Source organism: Physella acuta, unplaced genomic scaffold (genome assembly GCF_028476545.2).
Source record: "Physella acuta isolate Inbredline_101_S28 unplaced genomic scaffold, ASM2847654v3 ptg000855l, whole genome shotgun sequence".
Lineage (NCBI taxonomy): Eukaryota > Metazoa > Mollusca > Gastropoda > Physidae > Physella > Physella acuta.
In genome coordinates this window covers 313,093-338,518 of record NW_026732372.1, presented here as the reverse complement: position 1 = coordinate 338,518, position 25,426 = coordinate 313,093, and the positions used below count along the sequence as shown (strand labels likewise).

Here is a 25,426-nt window from a genome sequence, read left to right as displayed (position 1 = left end):
GTCAAACGTTGGTTCGATATTTGCATTTTTTTCTTTTGACAGCCATTTGCTATGTCTGTCTCATGGTCTGGCGGCCCTTTTGATCCATGTCGCCTTGCATATAGAATTCTATACAAACAAGAGCTAAACAATACGTTACTCACAATGAAACCGCACCCAGAATAATTAAAACGCGATCACAACTTAGTCTAGATACAACATTGGCCAGGACATCCCGGCCAATGCGCGCATTGGCCGGCCAATGTACAAAATACGCTGTCAAGTTTAAGTACTTCAGACTTTGGCCAGTACGTCCCGGCCAGTGCGCGCATTGGCCGGCCAATGTACGAAATACGATCTTAGTTCTAAGTTCTTCGGGCTTTGGCCAAGAGAGCCGGCCAATCCGCGCATTGGCCGGCCAATCCGGGGTTTGGCCGCACTTCGGGCTTTGACCGTAACACATATATATATATATATATATATATATATATATATATATATATATATATATATATATATATATATATATATATATGCGTGTGTGTAAATATATTATAAATACTTAATACATGTAGGTCTTTATAAATTGTGTTAGATCTATATATTGTTTATATTCTTACATTCAAACACACGTACAACACAGATAAACAACTGTACATTATATATGCCTCTCTCTCTCTCTCTATATATATATATATATTTTTTTTTTCTCTGTAAATTTTGCAGTTGTTGCCAGTTCCTCCCTCCTAACCCCTGAGTAATAGCTTTAAAGTGTTCACATTTAATACTAATGATATTTATCTATAGTCGGTTATTAATACAGCTGGGTGTAGCATTGTTTTCTCTGTAGTTTGAATGTTTACGTCATGGTGTCCCCCCCCCCCCCCCTACACTCACACAAACTTGTCGGGATCGTCAATAATTTAACTCTAATTGACCATTTATTGAACTGGCAAAAAACATATTTATTCCTATATTTTGCGATTTTTTTTAGTCTTGATGTCACCTCCCCCTAAATTGTGTCACCCGGTGCGGTCCGCACCCCCCGCCCCCGCCTCGCGTCGCCTCTGCCGTCCCCCCACCATCTCAACCATCCCTTTATTTCCTCTTGTACCGCCGCTGAAGTGCCTTATCCTGGAAGCAAACACTTGTTAGGTTTATATCAGTCGATCATTCAGGCAAATGGACGCATACTTGAGATGGTTGTTGACATCAATAAAACATTTTTTGTTGCTGTTTTTATTTGAGTCCAGAGGATATGACTTATAAAACATGACGTGTTTTTTTCTATTTAATATTGAAAAGATTCCACTCATAAGTTTTTTTTTAAAATCAACTTTTTAATTATACTCCATTCTATTTGTATAAGGTTAATCAAAATGTGCAGGCAAACTGAAGCAACATTTCTACATTGTAAAATTAAATGCAGTTTTTAATTAACAAAATTCTAACATTTAAATTCATTAATTCAATGCAAGCCTACACAACCAGGTTTGAGAAAGGTCATTGACTTGAGAAGTGGCGGATATATATATATATATATATATATATATATATATATATATATATATATATATATATATATATATATATATATATATATGACACACATTGATTATATACATTGGAGATACATACTCATGATTATACATTGATGAAATGCATTAACTATATATATATATATATATATATATATATATATATATATATATATATATATATATATATATATATATATATATATATATATATATATATATATATATATATATATATATATATATTGATGACATACATTGATGAGATACATTGAACGTACACATTGAATGTACACATTGTTTATAATCATACACACTATAATAATAATTGCTGATATACATAGATGATATACACAGATAATACACATTGATGATATACATTATTGACATACACTGGAGTTACATATTGGTGGACAACAGTTGATGACAACAGTCGATGACAACAGTCGATGACAATAGCTGATAATGTACATTGATAAAACTGAATGATAATATACATCAGGGGTCTCCAAACTTTTCCCGCGGGCCGTAGTTTGGATGATTGATGATATACATTGGTGACATATATTGGAGAAACATACTGGTGACAACAATCGGTGACAACAGTTGGTGAAAAACATTGATGGACAGTTCTTTGAAGCAGTTTATTCCATTCTCCAAATCAACCGTTGGTATAACTCTCAAAAGTGGATAGAATTTTGAACTAAGTGCGGACAAAGGAATTGATGTCATGGACAGGTTGATGCGGTGAAAATACAACACATGCATACGATTTGATAGAGGTCCGGACACAGTCAAAAATGTTGAATCAGAGGTTGACACTTTCTGCAATGTTGATAAAGATGTTGTTACTGACAAACACTACGAACACAGGAGAAAATGTTTCAATACCAGAAATGTGGATTCAGAAGCTTACAGGTGTAGATTTTGGCAGAAATGTTGATAACGGTGAATAGAATCTTATAAACCTTGATGCCGATATTGTAAGAGATGTTGTTGCACAGCTTGAAAGTTGATACATGTGCTAATACTGGCAGGAATGTTGATACATGTTCTAATACTGGCAGGAATGTTGATACATGTGCTAATACTGGCAGTAATGTTGATACATGTGCTAATACTGGCAGGAATGTTGATACATGTGCTAATACTGGCAGTAATGTTGATACATGTGTTAATACTGGCAGGAATGTTGATACATGTGCAAGAATGTTGATACACGTGCTAATACTGGCAGTAATGTTGATACATGTGCTAATACTGGCAGTAATGTTGATACATGTGCTAATACTGGCAGTAATGTTGATACATGTGCTAATACTGACAGGAATGTTGATACATGTGCTAAAACTGGCAGTAATGTTGATACATGTGCTAATACTGGCCAGAATGTTGATACATGTGCTAATACTGGCAGTAATGTTGATACATGTGTTAATACTGGCAGGAATGTTGATATAGGTATTAAAAAGACTGTTGATACATGGGATAATACTGGCCAGAATGTTGATACATGTGCTAATACTGGTAAGAATGTTGGTATGTGTGATGATATTGAAAATAATGTTGAAACAGGTTTTAACAGGTGATGATACTGGCAGTAATGTTGATACAGATGCTAATACTGGCAAGCATTTTGATACAGCTGATGATATTGAATAGAATGTTAATACATGTGCTAATAATGGCAAGAATTTCGATACATGTGCAAGAATGTTGATACAGGTAATGATATTAAATAGGATGTTGATATAGGTGCTAGTACTGTCAAAAATGATGATACAGCTCATAATATTGGCAAGAATGTTGATATAGGTGCTATTACGGGCAAGAATGTTGATACAGGTGATGATATTGAATAGAATGGTGATATAGGTGCTATTACGGGCAAGAATGTCGATACATGTGCTAATACTGGCAAGAATGTTGATACAGGTTATGATATTGAACATAAAGTTGATACAGGTGATGATAGTGATGATATTGAACAGAATGTTGATAAGGTACTAATACTGGCAAGAATGTTGATAAGGTACTAATACTGACAATAATGTTGATAAGGTACTAATACTGGCAAGAATGTTGATACAGATGATAATATTGAACAGAATGTTGATCAGGTGCTAGTACTGGCAAGAATGTTAATACATATGATGATAATGAATATAATGTGGATGCAGGTTGATCTAAATCGTGCATGAAGACCTATGGTGATATATCACTGTTGATACATGTGCTAATACTGACAAGAATGTTGATAAGGTACTAATACTGGCAAGAATGTTGATACAGATGATGATATTGAACAGAATGTTGATACAGATGATGATAATAAATATAATGTGGATGCAGGTTGATCTAGATCGTGCATGAAGACCTATGGGGGGGGGGGTGTAATACTGTATTTTACCTTATAAATGATATATCACTGTACTTGTTTCACAAAATGAATATGTACTAAACGACTGTAATTTGCAGAAATTGTCGAGAACATAGAATTGACGCTAAAATAAACGGCTTTGAGAATGTCAATGTTTACTTAAAGCCAAAATCTACATTTTGTCTCGGTTATGGAATGAAATGGCGTGTCGACTAAATAAAACAATGCAAAAAATTAAGTGAAAAGTAATTACCAAATTTTTGTGCTTTAGATAACACATATTTAATTATAATGCAAATATGTTTACGTTGAACTAAATAAATATCTGACGGACAAAAAGGCAAAATGTTTAGGTGTCTGATATGATAACTTATAATGATCAATTTTTAGCAAGCGGTACGTAGCGGGATAGCAGAGACGATTGTGTGTTGGCTTGCTGGGTCTAGTAAATGTTAGTGGTCTAGGTTCAAATCCTAAGGTGTAGCTTAATAGTGAGGAAAGGTTAAGGATAGGGATGGAGTTTAGGATGCATAGTGACAGCATACTGATAGGATGCATACTGACAACATAGTAACTGGATAAACAGGTGTATATTGACAGGGTGCATAGGTGTAGTGACAGGGTGCATAGGTGTAGGGTGCATAGTTGTAGTGACAGGGTAGGTGTAGTGACCGGGCGCATAGTGACAGGGCAAATAGGTGCATAGTGACAGGGTGCATAGTTGCATAGTGACAGGGTGCATAGGTGCATAGTGACAGGGTGCATAGGTGCATAGTGACAGGGTGCATAGGTGCATAGTAACAGGGCGCATAGGTGCATAGTGACAGGGCGCATAGATGCATAGTGACAGGGTGCATAGTGACAGGGCGCATAGATGCATAGTGACAGGGCGCATAGATGCATAGTGACAGGGCGCATAGATGCATAGTGACAGGGTGCATAGTGACAGGGTGCATAGTGACAGGGTGCATAGTGACAGGGTGCATAGTGACAGGGTGCATAGTGACAGGGTGCATAGTGACAGGGTGCATAGTGACAGGGTGCATAGTGACAGGGTGCATAGTGACAGGGTGCATAGTGACAGGGTGCATAGTGACAGGGTGCCCATCGCTGTCTCTATAGTATGAATTTAGAAATGTATAACTACTGTTTTTTTTTTCAGGCAAGGCCAACAAACGTATCAACTTAATTCCTACACCAGCGCACATCTGCACAGTTTTATATATAACTTTCCCATGTACTTGACCTTTCGTGTTGACGAGAAGTTATCAAAAGATGGCGGCTCACGTTACGGTCTTTGACATTTTCAAGAGCCTCAAAGTTTTCCAGCATTGGCATAGCGGTCACAGTGCATTCTAGTTTGTTTGGAGCAGTGGCGCATGTGAGGTAGGGGGTGGGGGTGGTTGTTTTTTAATAGACATTTTATTTTATTTAAGTTTGACAGGCTACTGGAATAATATGCTAATTATCGAGTAAGGAAATGAGAAAATAGATACAAAAATGGTTGATAAATAAATTCATAAAACTACGTTCAGACTTCTGAGACTGTTCACTGAGTGAGGAGAATGTTAAAAAAAAACCTTTCGTTAACAGTTTTGTCATGGCGGAGGGGGGGGGTATTTATTGATGTAATTTAGTTGTTGAATTTGTTTAAATATTATTTAAATAACAGTTTATGCAAATGTACTTTATCTCACTAGTTTCAAACCTCATCATCTCACCACATTTCCTCCGCTTAACTGACAACACATCATCTCTACCTCTTACCTACCCTCAAAAAAAAACATAATGTCTGCCTATTACCCCCCCCCCCCCAATAACAAATAATCTTTTTGTTACCTCCCCTCTACTTATTACCTCCCCTCAACTAACAACTCATCTCTACCTATTGCCTCCCCTCAATCAACAACATAATCTCTGCCTATTACCTCCCCCCTCTAATAACAAATAATCTTTTTGTTACCTCCCCTCTACCTATTGCCTCCCCTCAATCAACACATAATTTCTACCTATTACCTCCCCTCTACTTATTACCTCCCCTCAATCAACAACACATAATTTCTACCTATTACCTCCCCTCTACTTATTACCTCCCCTCAATCAACAACACATAATTTCTACCTATTACCTCCCCTCTACTTATTACCTCCCCTCAATCAACAACACATAATTTCTACCTATTACCTCCCCTCAACCAACAACATAATCTCTGCCTATTAACCTCCCCCCTCTAATAACAAATAATCTTTTTGTTACCTCTCCTCTATCTATTATCTCCCCTCAACCAACAACACAATCTCTATTAACTCTCCTCGACTAACACATTACCCTAACCTATTACCTCCCCTCAACTAACAACATAATTTCTACCTGTTACTTCCCTTCAACTAACAACACATCATTTTCCCCCATTCTCTACCACTCACTTAACAAAACATCTCTCTTTACCTCTCCATCAGCTTACAAAAACCCCAATATTTTAAACACACTACAGATGAAATCAACTCACACACACATATATTAGAAGAGCCAACAAGGAAAACTGATCACAAAATACCTAATCCATTTTATTATGAGACCACTTCATACACCAAACATAAACAAATAACTATACACATTATGATTGTATTCAATAATGTAAACAAGTCAGTACTGCCCCAATGATATGAGATGAAAACTATAACAAACTGCAAGGAAATACTGAATAGAAAAATGCAAACTTTAAGCAATCACAGACATTTGAAAAAAAAAATTAGAAAAAAAAACGGAATTTCTCTGTGTAGTAAAGAAATCCAGTTTCAATAAAATTATTTTAATAAATTGAGAACTGTTGATGTTAGGTTTAATAGAAGAAAAAAGATATGTCACTATATATTATTATATGATCATGATTTTCTACTGACTTAAACCAAACAGAAAATGTTATTCAAATAATAAAAATGTACATACACATTACCAACATTACATTGAAAATATTACTCAAACTAAATAACAATGCATTTTAATAAACCCTTTATAGAAACAGCATAAAAGGAGGAAACAGTATTGAAATAACTCAAACATGAACTAAAACTGGTAAGCCATTGTGTTTACATGCTGTAAGCCAGTGACAGTACAAAGTAAACAAAATAGCAACTTTTTTTTTTATAAAATATTTTTATAAGTATTTAAAAACTTGAATGGAAATATATTTTAATAACACTAACATTATTTATTATATGAACAATTAAGCTGTTAAGATATGAACTTCAAAGAGTGGTTGTTTAAAAAATGTGTTAAATTACAAAGAAATCTAAAGAGTTAGTATTAACACAGCACATAATCCAGCAATTGATCAATATCAACATACAAAAATACATATTTCAACAACTTAAGATTGATCTAGTTATTACTGGTGAGTCACACATGTATCATGTCAGAACTAAACTATGCAGACGTATGCCCTATCTCAGTACAAGTTTTTAAACTGTTGCATGACCAAGATGTACTATCAAAATGAGGTAAAGACTTAATGAATTAAGAAACTTTTACTCTAAGCCAGTGGCGTAGCGAGGTCGGGTGCACCGGTGCGGCACTTATTGGTGTCACCCCCCAAAGGCGTAGCTACTTCCCGGGGACAATTTTCAATTTGCACCCCCCCCCCCCCTCAAACTTTCGATTTGCACCCCCCCCCCTCAAGTTTTTCTCTATATATTTTGCTATTTTTTGCCTTGGTGTCACCCCCTAAATGGTGTCACCCGGTGTGGTCCGCATCCCCGCCCCCCTCGCTACGCCTCTGCTCTAAGCATATTCATTTCTTAATGTTTATACATGCACTGAATCTTAAAGAAATAAACAAATACATTGTAATATGATATAAAAATGATATTATGATGATTTTGTTACTTTAAGATATAATGTGTATAAACTAAGTCAAATGCAGTATTTAAAAAAAATTGCTAGTAAATGTAACTACAGTTTACAAGCTGGCCAGTGTATATCTAAAGTCACTAACCAAATGCATCTTTATCACACAGTATCACAAACTTCATCTTAATGCAACTTATATGAAATCATAAAGGCCTTCATTTAAAATGCAAAAATATAGATCAAAATTTTAAAGATCCATCCATGAATTTCAGTGAAAAGTTAAAAGTTACAATCAATTTATTTTATAAACCACAGTGATTTGAAATCTGGGTAAAGTTTACATTATTTAATTGAATTTTTGTAAAATTAATTGGCATAAAAAATATACATGATAACACCTGTTTGAAATTGGAAAATGAAACAAAGTTTTAAACTCCAAAAAAGCTTGAATGAATTTTAATATAATCCATAACATTTTTATAGTTTCACTGTTTTATTTCTTTTTAAATAAACATTAGCCCAATGAAAATTTTCAAATCATGAACAAATTATAAAGTTGTACATTTCTTTTTTTTGGTAAGAGCTATTTATTTGTTCCCTTTCATTCATTAAAGATTGCAATATTATAAAAATGAAACAGAGAAAAGAGCAATTTCTTTCTAACAGCTACCTTAGATTACTTGCCCAATGTGAATTGTGATTATAGCCTATCAGTGTTCATCTCAAAATCATAAATGGCATCACTTGATAAAAGAAGAAAAGAAGTAAGTCATGCATGTGCTATAGGATTGAAAAAAATAACAGAAAAATTCAAAGATAAAACTAAAACTAAATTAGTTTTGAATAGAGCTCTTTTATAAATGTTGCATACTTAAACACAAAACAAAAAACGTTTTACTAAAATGTATACTTTCCTACATGATATTCCCCCTCAAACTAGTAGCTGTATGTTCATTTATTTAGGGACTAATGTTCACAGTAAGAATATTTTATATAGTAAGAAAAGTATGATAAAAAGATTTCTATTTAAAGAAGTTAAAGGCTACTAAAGTATGTAACTTAATACAAAAACAAAACAACATTGGTTTTATATTTGTTTGGTAAGTTTGCCTGAACAAGTTTAAATATAGAAATAAATAAATCAAATATTTTAAATTTCAAAATAATTTCTTTTCAGATAACAAACAAGAAATATAAAATACCTGAAATTTTAAATTGAATTTTATTGTTTGTTATGGATTTGTGAAAAAAACCACACTTTTAAAACAAAGTCTTAAAAGATGTTTCATTCTTTTCTATTTTTTTTTACAACAAAATGTTTACCATGCTAAAAAAAAATCTCCAAATGTAAAGTAAATGAATAAGTTAATCTTAAATGAAGCAGCAAAAATAATCAATGCTTTATATTATTTTTTAAATTCTAGCACATAAACAGTTCTTCAATGCTTCCTAAATTATGATTTTTTTAATTTGATAAGAAATTATCTAGATAAAAAAAAAGAAATTGCATAGTTTAAGTAGGCAAACATTTTGTACTTTTAAGCATATGTAAAGCCAATCTTTTGCCTGATAAATTATAATGCCCTGTAGTGCATGTTGATTTAAACCATAGTTTTTAATCTGACAATGACTTGAATTTACTTAAATCAAGAAAGCAACAATCAAACGGAAATATTGAGAAGACATAGTTTTTAAACTGCTCCAATCATTAGAGCAAAAAACATGGAAATATTGAAAAGACTAGAAACAAAAAATATATTACAAACAAGCTTGATAAGATTATTTCAAAACTAAATAAATATTATGACAAGATAGCTTTGTTAAAAACAAGAACTGTCAAAAATGACAGAAAAACTGAAAATAGTAATAAACACGGGATCCCCATATGATTGTGTTTTACACTTTCAACATTATGGAAATAGCAGTCTGTATACACATTAATTCAAAAAATATTTTTAATGTCTGTTTAAAATATTTCATATTGATTTTCACTCTGATGAAGTACTAAGGCTAAGATATCATTTGTTGTGTTTTGTTGAGATGGCTAACTTTTCCACCAATTTATTTTTTCTTTGAATGTGATAATGGCTTAAGCCTAAAGGAAACCCTAAAATTTGTGGAAATAGTAAATCCAGTTTTTCTACTTATTCGTTTTATATGAAGCCCAAAGAAATACACTGTTGAGATAATTGTAGAAAAAATAACAGCCAAGAAAATGAGTGTACCATATCAATCTGTTCAGATGTTGACTATAATGTTTGAAAAACATCAATCAGTGTATTAAAAAAGTTAATAGAAATGAAACACAAATAAAACTGTTGGTCAAATGATAAGCATTAAATTAAAAAAGTCTTTTTAATGCTTTTCTGGCGTGGCGGTGACACGGGCTGTTAGTCTGCGATTTCTCAGCGCAGCAACTGCATCAGTTGTGTCATATATCCTCTCAAAGTAATCCACCAGCGACGGCTCGGTTAGTAAGGAAGCCAGCAACTGTTCAAAAGAAATGGACCAATCCTCATCAGGTTTGCTTGTATTTTTGGGCGAGTTAAGACCTGTGTCAGCAGGCTTTAAATACTGTGGCGCGGCCTCTGTGAATTTTGCTGCTCCTTCAGTAGCAGCATCTGATTGCGTGTTATCTTTAACTTCTACATTCTGTACGTCACCTTGAGCTCCAGCCCCTGCTACTATTTCACCTTTTACTATTCCATTTTCCTCTTGACCTTCATTACACTTTTCTACTGAAGGCTCTTCTTTCCCAGGAGATAGGAATTTCTTCTCAGACAATGGGCTGGATCCTTCCAGTTCAGACAAGGCTGATGAGGAACTTGAAAGCCGGAATCTTTTCCCCACTTCCCCAATCTGGAGCAGCAACGTCCCGACAGTGGCGATGCTGTGGTACAGCTGCTGCTCGCAGGCGTTGTCTGTGAACATGTCATACAGCGTGCGCAGCATTTGGATAAACTGGATCTGTAACAGGCAGACAGGATGACATTTAGTACAGGTAGATACAAATTACTTGTATTATCACTGGCAAGTGAATGAAGTTAAAAATTATCACTTTCTATATAACTATTGGGGTGGCGATACCAGCCAAAAAGTTTTAAATGTGTTTTAAAGTTTTAAATATTTCTGGTCAAGATAGATTTTTTTTAAAGTTTGAGAATACCAACAGGCATGGAGCGTATTTTTTGGAAATGCAAAGCACAAAAACATTACTAAACAAATGTTAATTTACCAGAATTTACAAATTTCTAGGTATATGGTATGACCCATTTTAATCTATTATAAGAATAAACCAATAAGTGTTTTTGGCTTGTTTTATAGCAGATCTGAATGCTTGTTTGATAACAAGGCCACGTAGTCACAGTAGATTTTTGTGTCCAAACACTTCATTTTAGATTTATGTTAAAAACAGTAATTGTTCCTTTTAATAACTATTTTAGTTACAGGAGAAAATGAGTTGAATGAGGTTGGGTTGTTAAAACTTACATAAAATACCAAACAGAAATTTATTTAAAAAGTTATGAAAATTTATCAAGCAAAAATTTTAAATTTGACCTGGTTCATCCTCGGGAGATTGGCAAACTCTTCTCTCCTTGCACCTCTCACCAGCTTTGGGATGACTTTTGTTGGGAGAGTTATCTGCCTTGGGGTATCTGTGATTATATCAGAAGAGTTGTACATTTTTTTAACTTCGATTAAGCACTGCATATACTTGATGATCATTTATTAATTTTTGATTTAACTTTAATTAGAGTACTAATGGTAAGTAGTTTTATATTTTAATTTTCAGAACTGACCTAAATAGTTAACCATATGGCATGTTTATAACACAAATGAAATAGTTTTTAGATATAATTTAAAATTTGGTAGCAAGCTTTTTTGCTGATAACCTCATCAGTTATATCTTAAAATGGGATGTTCAATAGGGATTGAGTGCCCGATTTAATAATTTGGGGTTTCTTTTTCTTTTATGATAGTTAGAGCTGGTCAATTTCCATAGAAAGTAAAATAATGTACAACTGCACTTAAAATTGATTAATACTTTCCATTAACTGTCACTAATATGATAAAAGATATCATAAAATATCATAAAACAAATAGAATTTCAATGCAGTAATACCAAAGACTGCCACTTACTTACAACATGAGAATTTGAAAACTTATTTACTATATAAAATAATATACCTTTCACAAGTTTATCAGGACGTTTGGCAGGAGTTACATCCTCTTTGAGTTCCTGACTGACTTCCCCTGAATCAATACTGCTGTTTGCATTTTCTTCCAATGATGCTTTCTTCTCAACTTTATCCACATCCAAACTTTTGTCAGTGTCCGATGTGCTGTTCTCCTCGTCTTCATCTTCATCATCATCAGGGACCCCCACCACACGAACCATCTCAACCATTGGTGTTCTAGGATCTACACTGGAACTATCAGGCTTGACTTCAATAGGTCGAGGGGCAATTGGTGAACTGTCTGAAGGGTCATATGGCAGCCTTGGCAGTTCTAAATCTATTTAAATATATCAGGGATTTAAATTTTAAAAACTTTACCATAGATCTATGAAACAAATTATTAAATTCTCCTATCAATTTGTCTCAAAAGGTATATATATATAAATTCTTACTAAAACTAAACATACTAACATATATAGATATCTTTCTGTTACTTAAATAAAAGTAGAAATAATAATCCAAAAAAAAAAAAAAACCAATGATAAATTTTAAAACCATTCCCAAAAAAAACCTATAAGAAAAACATTTAATGCTAGTATGATTTCTCTTTATAAGCCTAGTTAACAGCAAAAACATTATTTTAAAATCTTTATCATTAAAGGTAAGTAACAATATTTTTGTCAAGAGTTGTCTACCATCATCTGCAGGGGTCTCTGGTGTGCTGGTGTTGTCATCAAAAAAATCTGCAGCATCAACTGCTGCTTCCACAGAATCTGCAACACATTTTACTAAATGATAGACTGGAAATCTTAAAAGTTTATTACAATTTTAATAAACAGGTTTTTTACAAGCACTTGCTCATAAAAACAAATATAAAACGAATAATAAAATTCTTCAGGTGAAATCAATGTATGTTAATTTTGTTTCTATAAAGAATGCAGTTAATTTGTCCAGATAATTAAAGACTGATTATTACAAAATTATCAATTTAATTCAAAATTTCAAAATAAAACTAGATATTTTTACTATGTAGAGAATTCAAATTTTAGATGGGGTTGGAAGTATTGAAAGTTTACTTCAAACTAAATTAACTATTAGCATTGGCTTCAGTAGCAATGTTTAAAATAAAGAAAGATGTAAATGGCATAAAGTTAAACATTTCATCTGTACAAATCTTATTTATACCCAAATACTTTGATAAATTAAAAATCTGTACCGGATATAAATAACTAGATAAAAACTAAACAAGATGGCTACCCTGGTGCTTACCAGATTTAGGAGAAGCTGGTGAATCATCCAACTGATCTGTTGGCAGCAGTGCAGGGGGCAGATGGAGCAGGTATAGAAGTTTGATTCGTTGTGTTATATCAGATTTACACATTGTTCCCAGGGCGCTAACAAATTCTTTGAAGTTTATCAAATTATCTTTGTTTTCATCTAACAACTAGAACAGTAAATAAAAGAGTATTTTTTAAAAATCAATGCTGAGAAAATGTACAGGTTAAAAGTTAAAAATAAATAAAGTGACTCAAAAATCACTCAAAGGGACATAATGACTTTTTTAGAAAGATGATTAATTAGTAGAATTGGACCATTTTTCAATTATTTTAGTACAAAATATTTGATTTTTTAAATAAATATTTGAAGATGCTATCTATTTGGATTTCTAATATATATACATATAATACTATTTTATTGGGATGGTGTTTATTATTGTGGTTTGATGATGTTAAGAGATATTATTATTATCAGTTCAAACAGCCTTGAAAAAAATGTTACCCTAAATGTTCGTAGAGCTAAAGTTGTAGAATACTGTCCTGTTGCCCAAGGAGACAGAGAGAGGAACAAAGTTTTGAATTGATCAAAGTCCACTTTATACTGGTCAAAGTAAGGTCTGTTTGGGTCATATTTGTCTGGTGTATCCACTTGGTGATGTGTTCTCCAGTAGCAGGAGGTAAGATATTCTTCCTACAAAAATAAAATGTGTGTATTTATAAGCAAGGCAATAATTCATATTTTTAAATATGTTGCGTACAATAATGTGAAGTAATATTCAAGCCAAATACCTTAAATAGAAAATATAAATCTTCAAGTTCCTTTCCTTCAAATTTAGTGTAAACCGCAACACTTCGAAGAATATTTCTTTTCACACTATCTTCAATAGTCTATTGTACAAAACAGAAACATAACAATCAGGTTTTTATAGAAATAGAAATAATAATTTAATATCTTGTTTAAAAAGGCGAAAGAAGTACAAAAATAAATTTAAAAAAATGATTCTATTTTTTAATTCCCACCTCCTATTTTGCAGGGCATTACTACTTATTGAAATGTTATAGATTCTAATTTGGAGCTTGGACAATCGATCATTATAACAGATACCACCATTATTACCTGCACAACTTTTAGCCTGTGTTTTAATCGCAACTTATTAATATCCTGATTGGTGATGGTCCAGAATTTTTGATAGCTCTGCTGAATGATGTCAGCAATATCCACTGTGTTCTAGATAATTCAATTCAATTAGGAAAAATGTCTTTTTAAATTAAACAATCAAAATTTAATCTGTAACAGAACAAAAAAAAAATATTTGTCATCTAAGAAGCTGAGTTTGCTGTTTTTTATATTTACTACAGCATGTGTTATGATTTTATAGTGATACTATTGTTATTAAAAAAACAACTGTTAACTAGATAACTTAATGATTAAGAAAATAGTCTTGCTATAAGATACATTGTTTAGAAAAAAAAAATTCAAATTAATTAATTAAACATTTTCTTACTTCTCATGTAGTGCTGCCAGAAGCTTACCTCTTTACCTGCCATACCACTGGCATTGGCAGTATGCATGATGTTGGGAGTGGTGGAGTTGCTGTTGTCGATGTTGTCCAGAAACTCACATAGGATAGCCATTGCCTCCCCATCCTCATTGCATTTTAACAAATCTTCTTGTTTGTTGTCTAAGATGGTTAGGGCGACTTGAAAGATCACCTGTAGAACACCAAACCCCACATTACTGTTAATTTAGTTTCAGTAGCAACAGTAAATTTAAATAGACCTGAACGATAATTTTAGATTAACATTTATTAATAAACTAGTTTACCCTAGCTCCATCATAGAAAAAGCAATCCAATATATTGACTGCACAGTTGAAAGGCATCACACTGAAGATGTTTTAATAAATTGCTATGTCAGATTACAACAATATAGAATTTATATCTATTATCAGTCTAAATACACATTTTTAATGGCTTACTTAATGATAAGTTTAATAAAAGTCAATAAGAAAGTTAAAATTTTTTAACATTTAAAAAAAATTAGATCTTAATATAATAAAATCCCTTATTCATACTACGCAGCAGTATTTTAAAATAACATCTTTAAAAAGAAAATCTTTTGGAATATTAAACCCTTGCCTTTGCAAATGCTCTAACTTTAAATTTACATATAAGTATAAGCCTCTAATGTTAATATTACCATTTATACAACTGCCTAATTAAAGATTTTTTAAAATAGTCTAATTATATTGCATACAAATACTACAGAATTATGGTACCTTAAAAATATGGTAAGAAACCATGAAAGTGATATCATGCTAAGAAGACCAAGGGTATCCAGTTTAACATGAATAGTAGGCAGGTAGCCAGAAATGAGGTCCTCAAATACTCCTGATAGATAGGATAAAAAACAAATAATTCTTTCATATAGGGCCTAAAAATGTCAAGATATAGTTCAAAATAAATTATGGAAACAGTTTCATGTGTATTTAATACCGAGGTGGAAAGTCAAGAGATAAAGAGCTAAACTGTCCTAAGTTGGGATCTTGGATTCAAGTCTGTAGGACATTAAGTCCACACAGCTTTGGTGGGTACCGGACTGTAGGGGTACCCGAATGACGGTACCTGACTGATGGTAGGGAAAGTAAATGTGACTGGACCATTCTTTCATGTCATGGTCAAGATGAACTCCACTTCATCAACCCTAGGGATCTAAATGGGAAATTTACGTTTTACTTTATAAAATACCTATACAACTACTATACATGTGTTATTTTTCTTTACTATAAATGCACAAGGATTTTAATATATATGGTGCAGTAACCCCTTAAGAACTTAAATTACTTAAGCATAAAAAATATAAGTTGATTGCAGTTGAAAACCTCGTTGGCAACAGGTGTGCAATACCTTGATCAATGAGTGCCCCCACAACCTTTGTGTTGTAGTGAATGCAATACCTTGATCAATGAGTGCTTTGTGTTGTAGTGAATGCAATACCTTGATCAATGAGTGCCCCCACAACCTTTGTGTTGTAGTGAATGCAATACCTTGATCAATGAGTGCTTTGTGTTGTAGTGAATTCAATACCTTGATCAATGAGTGCTTTGTGTTGTAGTGAATTCAATACCTTGATCAATGAGTGCTTTGTGTTGTAGTGAATGCAATACCTTGATCAATGAGTGCTTTGTGTTGTAGTGAATTCAATACCTTGATCAATGAGTGCTTTGTGTTGTAGTGAATTCAATACCTTGATCAATGAGTGCTTTGTGTTGTAGTGAATGCAATACCTTGATCAATGAGTGCTTTGTGTTGTAGTGAATGCAATACCTTGATCAATGAGTGCTTTGTGTTGTAGTGAATTCAATACCTTGATCAATGAGTGCTTTGTGTTGTAGTGAATTCAATACCTTGATCAATGAGTGCTTTGTGTTGTAGTGAATGCAATACCTTGATCAATGAGTGCTTTGTGTTGTAGTGAATTCAATACCTTGATCAATGAGTGCTTTGTGTTGTAGTGAATTCAATACCTTGATCAATGAGTGCTTTGTGTTGTAGTGAATGCAATACCTTGATCAATGAGTGCGTTGTGTTGTAGTGAATGCAATACCTTGATCAATGAGTGCTTTGTGTTGTAGTGAATTCAATACCTTGATCAATGAGTGCTCCCACAACCTTTGTGTTGTAGTGAATGCAATACCTTGATCAATGAGTGCCCCCACAACCTTTGTGTTGTAGTGAATGCAATACCTTGATCAATGAGTGCCCCCACAACCTTTGTGTTGTAGTAGTCAGGCAGTAATCTCTCACAGATGGCCGTCAACAGCCAGAAAGCTTCCTCCTCATTCACATACAACAACAGCACACTGGTGACAATGTTCATGGCCTGACAGTACCCTGAGGGTAGAAAAGGTTCATTTTGGAATAAACATACAACAGCTCAATGGTAATAGTGATAGTAATAGTGATAACAATGTTCATAGTACTCTGAGATTGCGCTAACAGTGGTTAATTTTGTAATACACCATTTTTTTGTTTGTTTTAGACTCCATTGAATTGAATCTTTAAAGTAAAATATGTACAGCAAAACATGCATTGAAAAATAATTATTTGATTCCATTGAACATTATTGAGTTGATCAAGCTCTGTTTTGCATTTGAAGTATTTGAAGGGGAGTGGTGTAAAAATCTCATAGCCCAAACCATGCTCACACAGAACTTGTGTAAACCACTGTATTCTCAAAAGGACTTGTTGTAAAGTAGGTTTAGATTTGTTTTTAAAAATATTCAGACATAAAAACTCACCAATATTTGGATTTCTCCAGGCATAAGCAGTAAGGACCCGCCTTAGTGCTCCAATACCTCGGTCTGTTTGAAAAGCTGGATGTTCAGGTAGAGACCTGAGGTTGACGTAATTATTGGAATTATAACAAAACATTAATAAACAAAATAGAATTTTTGATCGTTCAAATACAATATAATAATTAAAAGTATTTTTTATTTATATGATAAATTATTTAAGATAATTAATTTAATGACCAATAATTTCTAATATTATATAATTTTCATTTTGATAGCAAATCAATTTTTTAGTATTAACATGAATGTGTTGTCTAGAATTTATAATTTATTTCAATAAAAATTTTATTGGTTTTGAAAATTTATGGATAAAGTATATTGACCTGTGCAAGTCTCTTTCTATCTCATCAGTGGCAATGGAAGAGTGGCCCATACTCTGTTTGACTATTTCAGCATAGTAATTTGGGTGTGTAGCCATCTTTAAAAAAACATAATTTAAATCAATTTTAAATAGTTAAAAACTTAGGAGTGATATTTGAATGCACATTTTTATCTCTTCTAATAAAGAAAACTATTTTGTAATTTGCTAACTTAAAACTTTTTTTCCTTCTTAGAAAAATAAAAACAAGTTTTTGGCATGTCCTGGAATACATTTTTTGTATAAATTAGCACCAAAAATGTTTTCTATTCCCATAATGTTTGTGTATCAATAACAAATAAAAGTCTAATTTATTATACAGTTGCCAGTACCTCATTAACAGCTCCAGAGAAGACCATCCACATCTCCCCCCTAAAACACTCAGGAATACCTTTGAGAACAAGCTTGTGGGTATCATGAGTTCTATACATGCACATGCCTCTGTTAGAAAAATACAAAGATTATCTTTTAGTCAAATTACTGTATAACTTTTATCCATTTAGATAACTGATGTAACTAGAAAATTAGCATATTTTCACTTTATAACATACCACATTTGGCTAAGTATTTGGGGGGATGAGAGGGGATTTGTGTTAGTATTTGGAATGTATTATTCACACAACAAATACTTCATAAACCATTTTAAAAATACTGTAAAAAAAATTCAGCTTTGACATAAAATAGAATGAATACAATTTTTTTCAGGTTTTTTTTCAAGATATATCACAATATGAATAAATGAATAATACCAAAGTAGAATGGCTTTATTTTAATTTTACCTTCCGAATTCAGCAAAATGTAAGTTCCACAGGTGTTCTTTAGCTGCTTCCTTAGCCTCATCTTTTGGTGACATCTCTTTGCTTGCAAATAGGCTCATTAATGCTGGCTGGAAATCAATCTCTCCTATAAAAAGTTTAATTTTTTAGTGTTTAGATTTATACAAAGTATAGGCCTAAATATTTAAATTTAAAAAATTTTGAATTTTAAAATACAAATTAAATAAAAAAATCTAAAAATCTAAACTTGTTCATCTAGTAATAATAGGGTTATAATAAATACCAACCTTGATCAGAAGACTTATCATCTGACACACTTGCACTGATAAAAAATAAATTAATAATTAACTAAGGAATTGGTGTAGGTTTTAGCCATCTAAGAAGTAGCGTAGGATAACGTTAACAACACTTGTAATTATTTGTAGTTTTAACTAATTAGAATTAACTAAAAAAAGCAACCATAAAATTGTTATGTGTTAACAAATAAGTATGTATTCAAAGCATAAAAAACATCTTTAAAATAATAACTTACCGTTGTACAATAGGCTGCTTGGACAGAAAATCTGATATTTTTTCAAGTATGAGGTTGCGATCTTGAAATTCAGAAAATGTGAAGTTTGTCTGTGAATGATCAATTATACTTATATTTTAAAAAGGTATAATTTTTTTAGAAATCAACAGATGGGCTTAGCTTTTATTAGCAAAACAGAGCAAAATATTGAATTACATAACATAATTATAAAAAAATTGTTGTCTCAGTTAACCATTTATCTTTTTCTAAGATGGTGCTGTAATTATATTATCTTTCTTTGATAGCAGAAAACTAAATTACCTTGTTCTTTGTTGTAACAAGGATAGCTTTGTTAATGAGATTTCCAGAAACTGAATTATCTATCCTTTCAGCCACTGATATATCTCTCATTGGAATAGTGAGCATGACCAAGTCCTTGACCTGAAATGTAAAAGTACATACCAAGCTACAAAAGTTATCATTAACTAAGTAAGCACCTCATATTTTTACTAATATTAACAAAGATGTAAAGAAAACTACAGCTGATCCCTGTGAACATCCACCAGAAAATTAAGTTGCAAGCTTACATCAAATCTGGTTTTATTCTTTCTAACAACAGCCTCAGGTTGCATCAAATCTAGTTTAAATCTTTCTAACAAATAAAACAACAGTTGAACTCTCTAGCTTTGCAGCAAGTGACTGTTGGAAATCCATTACCCAATTTCCACCAAATCTATTTCATTATTTATTACTCACCCTGCTAGCGAAGCACATGTAGTTATTTGACAGATACAGCTTCCCCCAAACATGTTGTTTGTTGAAGGGGGTCCAGAGAGTGCATTCTTCATCTCCGTCAAGCTTTTCGGTCAGAGGAAGGCGGAATGCTAGCCTGTCAAAATTAGTTTTTATAATAACAACTCAGCATAAGCCTGTGAGTGATTTAGTTTTTCTTTAACTTTTTGATTGATAAATATATTGAAAAAAAAACACGAATGAAGCTTAAAATATATTAATAGGTTTTTTCTATTTATGGTTACTCTTAAAAATATGAAAGCTGATTTAAAAAGAATAATAAAATAATCATGGTGTATATGGATAACAGTAGAAAATGTTAAATGTGATCTTTACGGTAAAACTTACCTAAACCTTTCACTTCTAGCTTTGGCATCTAAATCCCTTTTCAAAACTGAAATTTTCTTGCGTTTTCTTTTACGTTTATGAAACAACATTTATAAAATAATTATACTAATAAACATTGTCAAACATTCTAGTTTAAAATCAAACATAAAAACTGACAAACAGTAACATGACAATATTTCAGAAAATTAAAACATAGAGTAAAATTTTTAAGAACACTTGACTAAAATACTAACTTAGTAGATTTTATTTTAGAAGCCAGAGATTTATCTTCTTGGAATCCTGGTTCTTGCATCAATCTGAAAATAAGAAATGAAATTGAATACAACTGCATTGTATTATAATACTAACTGAACTAAACAAAATCAGATCTTTCAAGTTAGCAAAGTAGTTCTATTAAATCAATAGCACTGTGGACTCACTGCTTCATAGCCATGTTGGCTAACTGCTCCATTAGATTAAAAGTTTCATCACTGTGTAACAGCATTGAGAAGTAATGCTGAAAATAAAAACATGACATTCATCTTACAGCAGTGATAATTTAAGCTTAAATTTTAAAAAGTTTGTGTCGGATTATATTTGAAGCTAACAAATGGAAACAAATTTAAAGAATTATTTTTAAAGTGTAAGTGGCTTATAACACAACATAAGAGACAGCATGACTTACATATCCATCTCTTGTAGAAACTTTGACACTGTCTGGCAGCAGCATGTTGTTGCCACGCTCCAGTTTCTATTGTTGGTCATTGAAAAATTATACAGTTTTTGTCAATATTTGTTTTTATAATAATGTGATTTATATTAAATTATTTTACTGTAATACTTAAAAAAAGATTAATACATTTCAATTTGCCATCTATATAATTTTTAAAAATACATTGTGTTTGGGCTTTCAGGGTACTGATTTAACCAGTCATACATTCAAACGGACAATAACATGACAGGATGCTATACTGAGTCTGAAGTTTATTCACAGTCACTTGGTTGAGTTACATGCACAATATGGGTTTCTTCATCAGTTACTCTCATACACATCCTAACACTATGAGATCACTGAAATGACCTTTAAATAACTGTATTAGAATAAGCACTTACTGTGATATCAGCCCATCTGAGAATTAGTTTGGCTTCTTTACCCATAAGGAATGAATAGAAGCAGAGATGGTTGACACTGAGATACATCCAGCCCTGCCTAGGGAGGTTGCCTTTCCAGTAGCTGCAGGAATAGTCTGAAATAAAATAAAGTGATCACAGTAGAACAAGACAAATTATTCTAGACATTTTGAACTATGCTTGTGTTTGACAAATCTATGTGGCTAATATTTCAATAACAATTTAATAACAGCTTAACTTTGAAAGTAACCTGTTAAGTTGTGTTAAACTTAACACTGAGATGACTAAAAGTGTATAAATGTGTGTTTATTAATGTTCAACATGTATTAAAAAAGTATTAGATTTGAAAGCAAAACCATTTTTTTGTGAAATGGTGTCAATTAAAGCTGTTTTAATAGGAGGGCTTAAATACCACACTATCTGGAATTGTGTTTTAAAGATTAGAAAATGTTAGGAGAGTCCAGAGACAAATCCCAACTTACGGTTAACCAGCTTTTCCTCTTTAGGCATGTTGAAATACTTTCTAAACTTTTTGGTGGAAGTTCTAAGATCTTCAACCTCTTCATCTAATAAAATTTAGAATTTCCCATTTTAAAAAATTAAATTAGAACATAAAATTAAAATTACAATCACAAATTAAATGCCTATTTTTTTTTTAAAAAAAAAGGTATCTAGAAAGAAGTAACAATTTGCTCTCAGTAGCTAAATATTTAAAAAAACTGAAATAAATTCCTTAACTAACTTAAAAAAAAAAGCTTCACCTTCTTTTGATACTTCCACATTGGCCAACAAACTCTCAATTTTACACTTGATGAATTCAGTAACGTCATCATCATTATCAAAAGCGGCTGTAGATCAAACACAAATATATATTTTAGTAACTACTAAGGGAGACAAATTCATTTAATTACTTAATAGCTTGTTAATACCTAAAGAAGAACACGAGAAAACTTTATTTAACTGGGTAGAATGGTGGAAAAGTTAATACGCTTAGTATTACATATAGTATAGTTTGCTGAAGTGGTATAGCTAAGCCAATTTATTAAAATAGAAGTGTATATATAATGTATTAAATACTTATAAATAAAATAAGATTTCTCAGATATGAATGGGTAGATTGGTTGGGGAAGAAATAAGTACACATATAAGCCTTTAATAAGACAAATAATCTAGGCCAGGGGTCGGCAACCTGCGGCTCGCGAGCCGCATGCGGCTCTTTTGATATCAAGATGCGGCTCTCCAGCTCCTTGCACAAATACAAATAATCTTAATAAAAAATAAAATATTTGAAATTAAAAAGTGTTAGTGGCTCTTTAAAACCAAGGAAATTTTGAAAATTTTAACTTTTGGCTCTTCCGCTTCAAAAGGTTGCCAACCCCTGGTATAGACCCCTATTTAATCTCTAATTTTGCAAGGCATTTTTGGGGCTCCCACTGATATGCATATGTCCAATTGCACATATAATATATACCATACGGATATTATGGCTTGATCTAGTAACCAAGAGCTAAGCTCAAAATTGAAACATTGTTTGAATCTAAACATTTGTTATCCATGTAAAGTCTAGTCTTTTAACCTGAAAGTCTCAAGTTCGAATCGGGGTTCAAGTCCGTAGATTGCACTTGAGTCCTTGTAGCTCTTATGAGTAACTGATTCAAGTTAGGGAAAGTTGCGTGTTGACATACATAGAACTATAAAACAAGAATAAATTATGTCGAAACGACATCTTATTCACAACTAACGAAAAATTAACATATATTTATACCTATTTATTGTCTAATTAATATCAGTTACGTACATACTGTTGTTTATATCTACAAGTATTTTTATCTGTTACGGCTGAAGAATAATTTTTAACACATTGACGAACAGTGGACTTTTATAACAGATTAACTAAATCCGAATGGAATATCAAAAGCAGCAATATTTTATAATCTAAATTTGAAAAACATTTTTTTTTTTTAATTAAAAAAATAATTATCAAAGTATAATTTACTGTACGAGGTGAGCACATGAAAATCTGATTTATCAAGTGTCTATAAGTTGCGCACTAATAATAGCTAATGTGTTCATTTATAAGCAAAATAGAAAAAAATAAATGCATTTTTTTAACAGACATAAATATAACTCCAATTTTCAATAATAGTTTATATGTTTTACGAAAAAAAGGTGATAAAATTTACATTTACAATTAAAGTGTTTCACTAATCATAAACATCTAACCAATATTTATTTGTATAGGTTGCATCCCTTGAAAAAAATACTTGTTATAATGGGAAGTAACTTAGCAAAATTATTGTCGACTTGTTCCAGTGCTCGTTGCGTACGTTAAAAACATTGGCTCGTTAAAGTAGACAAAATAAAATAGACACGGTGCTAATATACTTCGAACACACTTCTGAGATCGTCACATCCATCACAACCTGCGGCTCGCGAGCCGCATGCGGCTCTTTTGATATCAAGATGCGGCTCTCCAGCTCCTTGCACAAATACAAATAATCTTAATAAAAAAATAAAATATTTGAAATTAAAAAGTGTTAGTGGCTCTTTAAAACCAAGGAAATTTTGAAAATTTTAACTTTTGGCTCTTCCGCTTCAAAAGGTTGCCGACCCCTGGTCTAGGTCCTTAATGTGAAACAATGGTTTCAAGTTTCAAACACATGCATTACATTTCTGCTATGTTATTACAAAGACTTACCACAAGTATTGACCACATTCACTTCCAGCCATTCCCAGTGTGTTTGTATCTCTCGTTTGTTATTTGCCTCAGCAATGGCTGGTGAAAATAAATTTAAAAAAAAACAACATAAGAGCGAAATTAATCTAAAAAAAATTAATAGAGTACATATTTTAGAAAACATTACTTAATTAAAAATTTATTTTGCTATAACTATAAGTAAAAAACCTACAATAGCTAAGTTCTGAGCCTTCAGTTTGATGGAGTATTCTGTAAGGACGTGTCTAGAACAAAATAATTTAAATAAATAAACATTAAATATTACAATTACAATCTCACATGAAAAAAAACAAAACATACTTTTAAAAATATCTGCTTATATTAAATTAACATTAAAATATGATAATTAAAATCTCAGAAGAAAATAAACAAACTGTTTTTAATACTATCTGTTTATTAAATGTTTTTAACATTATCCACTAATAGTTATATTAAAATTAAAACACGATTAAAAACAACAATGAAAATCTCACATGAAAATAAAATAAAATTATGTATTAATTATTACACTATCAGTGATGAAAAATAAAAAAATCCAACTACCTTGTTGTCAAGTACAGTATCAAGGGTTCCAACTAATAGTCCAGTTAGGCCACCACCACCATAGCCTTTACGGCGTTGAAGAACAAAAAAGGGATTGGCTCGTTCTGTTGCCCTGAGAAAAATAAAAAGCCATAATAATTTGTTCCATTATCATATAGGTAAGTTAGTTCACGTGATCAGATGACACAACTGCTCTATGGAAAGGAAATTTTTGTTGAAATCCTGGCAGGTAGTTTGGAAAGTAGAGGAAAGTTTGATATTATATAGATGGTTGGACACTGTACTGCCTAAATGATCTCATTACATGCTGTAGGTATAGATGTTAAAAACTCATTACATCTTACACTTTGTAATCTTAAGGTAACTGTACTGAATGATGTAGGAATGGTTTTTTTTTATATACCCCCCCCCCACTCACTCCATGGGCCTGTAAAATTACAAACATTTCCAGCTATAAGTTAAGGATTTCTGCTGGCCCTTTCAATTTCAATCACAATTTTAAACTCTTAGCACCTTTATGGGACTCCTTCTCCCCCACCTCTATATACTGACTATATATGTATATTAAGAGAGATTTTACTGGATTAAGAATTATTGTTAAAGAGGTCCTAATTAACAAAACTGCAGCATATGGTTTGACCTGATATTAAGGATTTGCTTATGCCATGACCAGCTGTCTGCTTCTATAAAAATGCT

At 32.1% G+C, this 25,426-nt stretch overlaps 1 protein-coding gene across 2 annotated transcripts in view; it reads right to left on the bottom strand.

The window, feature by feature from the left end:
* Positions 1-9,829: 9,829 nt before the first annotated feature.
* The window catches only part of LOC131952146 (TBC1 domain family member 9B), an 18,649-nt gene continuing 3,052 nt past the window's right edge, over positions 9,830-25,426 (bottom strand). Inside the window, exons 2-32 of one of the 2 annotated variants that reach the window (XM_059314686.1) lie at positions 24,731-24,842; positions 24,360-24,411; positions 24,149-24,226; positions 22,212-22,298; positions 21,933-22,016; positions 21,433-21,566; positions 21,005-21,070; positions 20,760-20,836; positions 20,574-20,636; positions 20,341-20,406; positions 19,957-20,089; positions 19,522-19,641; positions 19,222-19,310; positions 18,977-19,011; positions 18,693-18,816; positions 18,246-18,354; positions 17,879-17,973; positions 17,502-17,596; positions 16,973-17,094; positions 16,848-16,872; positions 15,480-15,591; positions 15,027-15,087; positions 14,735-14,914; positions 14,319-14,429; positions 13,991-14,089; positions 13,704-13,892; positions 13,194-13,368; positions 12,620-12,697; positions 11,935-12,261; positions 11,305-11,402; positions 9,830-10,713 (exon numbers count right to left, since the gene is read on the bottom strand). In XM_059314686.1, the coding sequence (XP_059170669.1) occupies positions 10,102-10,713; positions 11,305-11,402; positions 11,935-12,261; positions 12,620-12,697; positions 13,194-13,368; positions 13,704-13,892; positions 13,991-14,089; positions 14,319-14,429; positions 14,735-14,914; positions 15,027-15,087; positions 15,480-15,591; positions 16,848-16,872; positions 16,973-17,094; positions 17,502-17,596; positions 17,879-17,973; positions 18,246-18,354; positions 18,693-18,816; positions 18,977-19,011; positions 19,222-19,310; positions 19,522-19,641; positions 19,957-20,089; positions 20,341-20,406; positions 20,574-20,636; positions 20,760-20,836; positions 21,005-21,070; positions 21,433-21,566; positions 21,933-22,016; positions 22,212-22,298; positions 24,149-24,226; positions 24,360-24,411; positions 24,731-24,842 (3,808 nt within the window). In that variant the 3' untranslated portion in view covers positions 9,830-10,101. Of the gene's footprint in view, positions 10,714-11,304; positions 11,403-11,934; positions 12,262-12,619; positions 12,698-13,193; positions 13,369-13,703; positions 13,893-13,990; positions 14,090-14,318; positions 14,430-14,734; positions 14,915-15,026; positions 15,088-15,479; positions 15,592-16,847; positions 16,873-16,947; positions 17,095-17,501; positions 17,597-17,878; positions 17,974-18,245; positions 18,355-18,692; positions 18,817-18,976; positions 19,012-19,221; positions 19,311-19,521; positions 19,642-19,956; positions 20,090-20,340; positions 20,407-20,573; positions 20,637-20,759; positions 20,837-21,004; positions 21,071-21,432; positions 21,567-21,932; positions 22,017-22,211; positions 22,299-24,148; positions 24,227-24,359; positions 24,412-24,730; positions 24,843-25,426 lie in introns of both variants that reach the window. The other variant, XM_059314684.1, reaches the window with a different exon arrangement.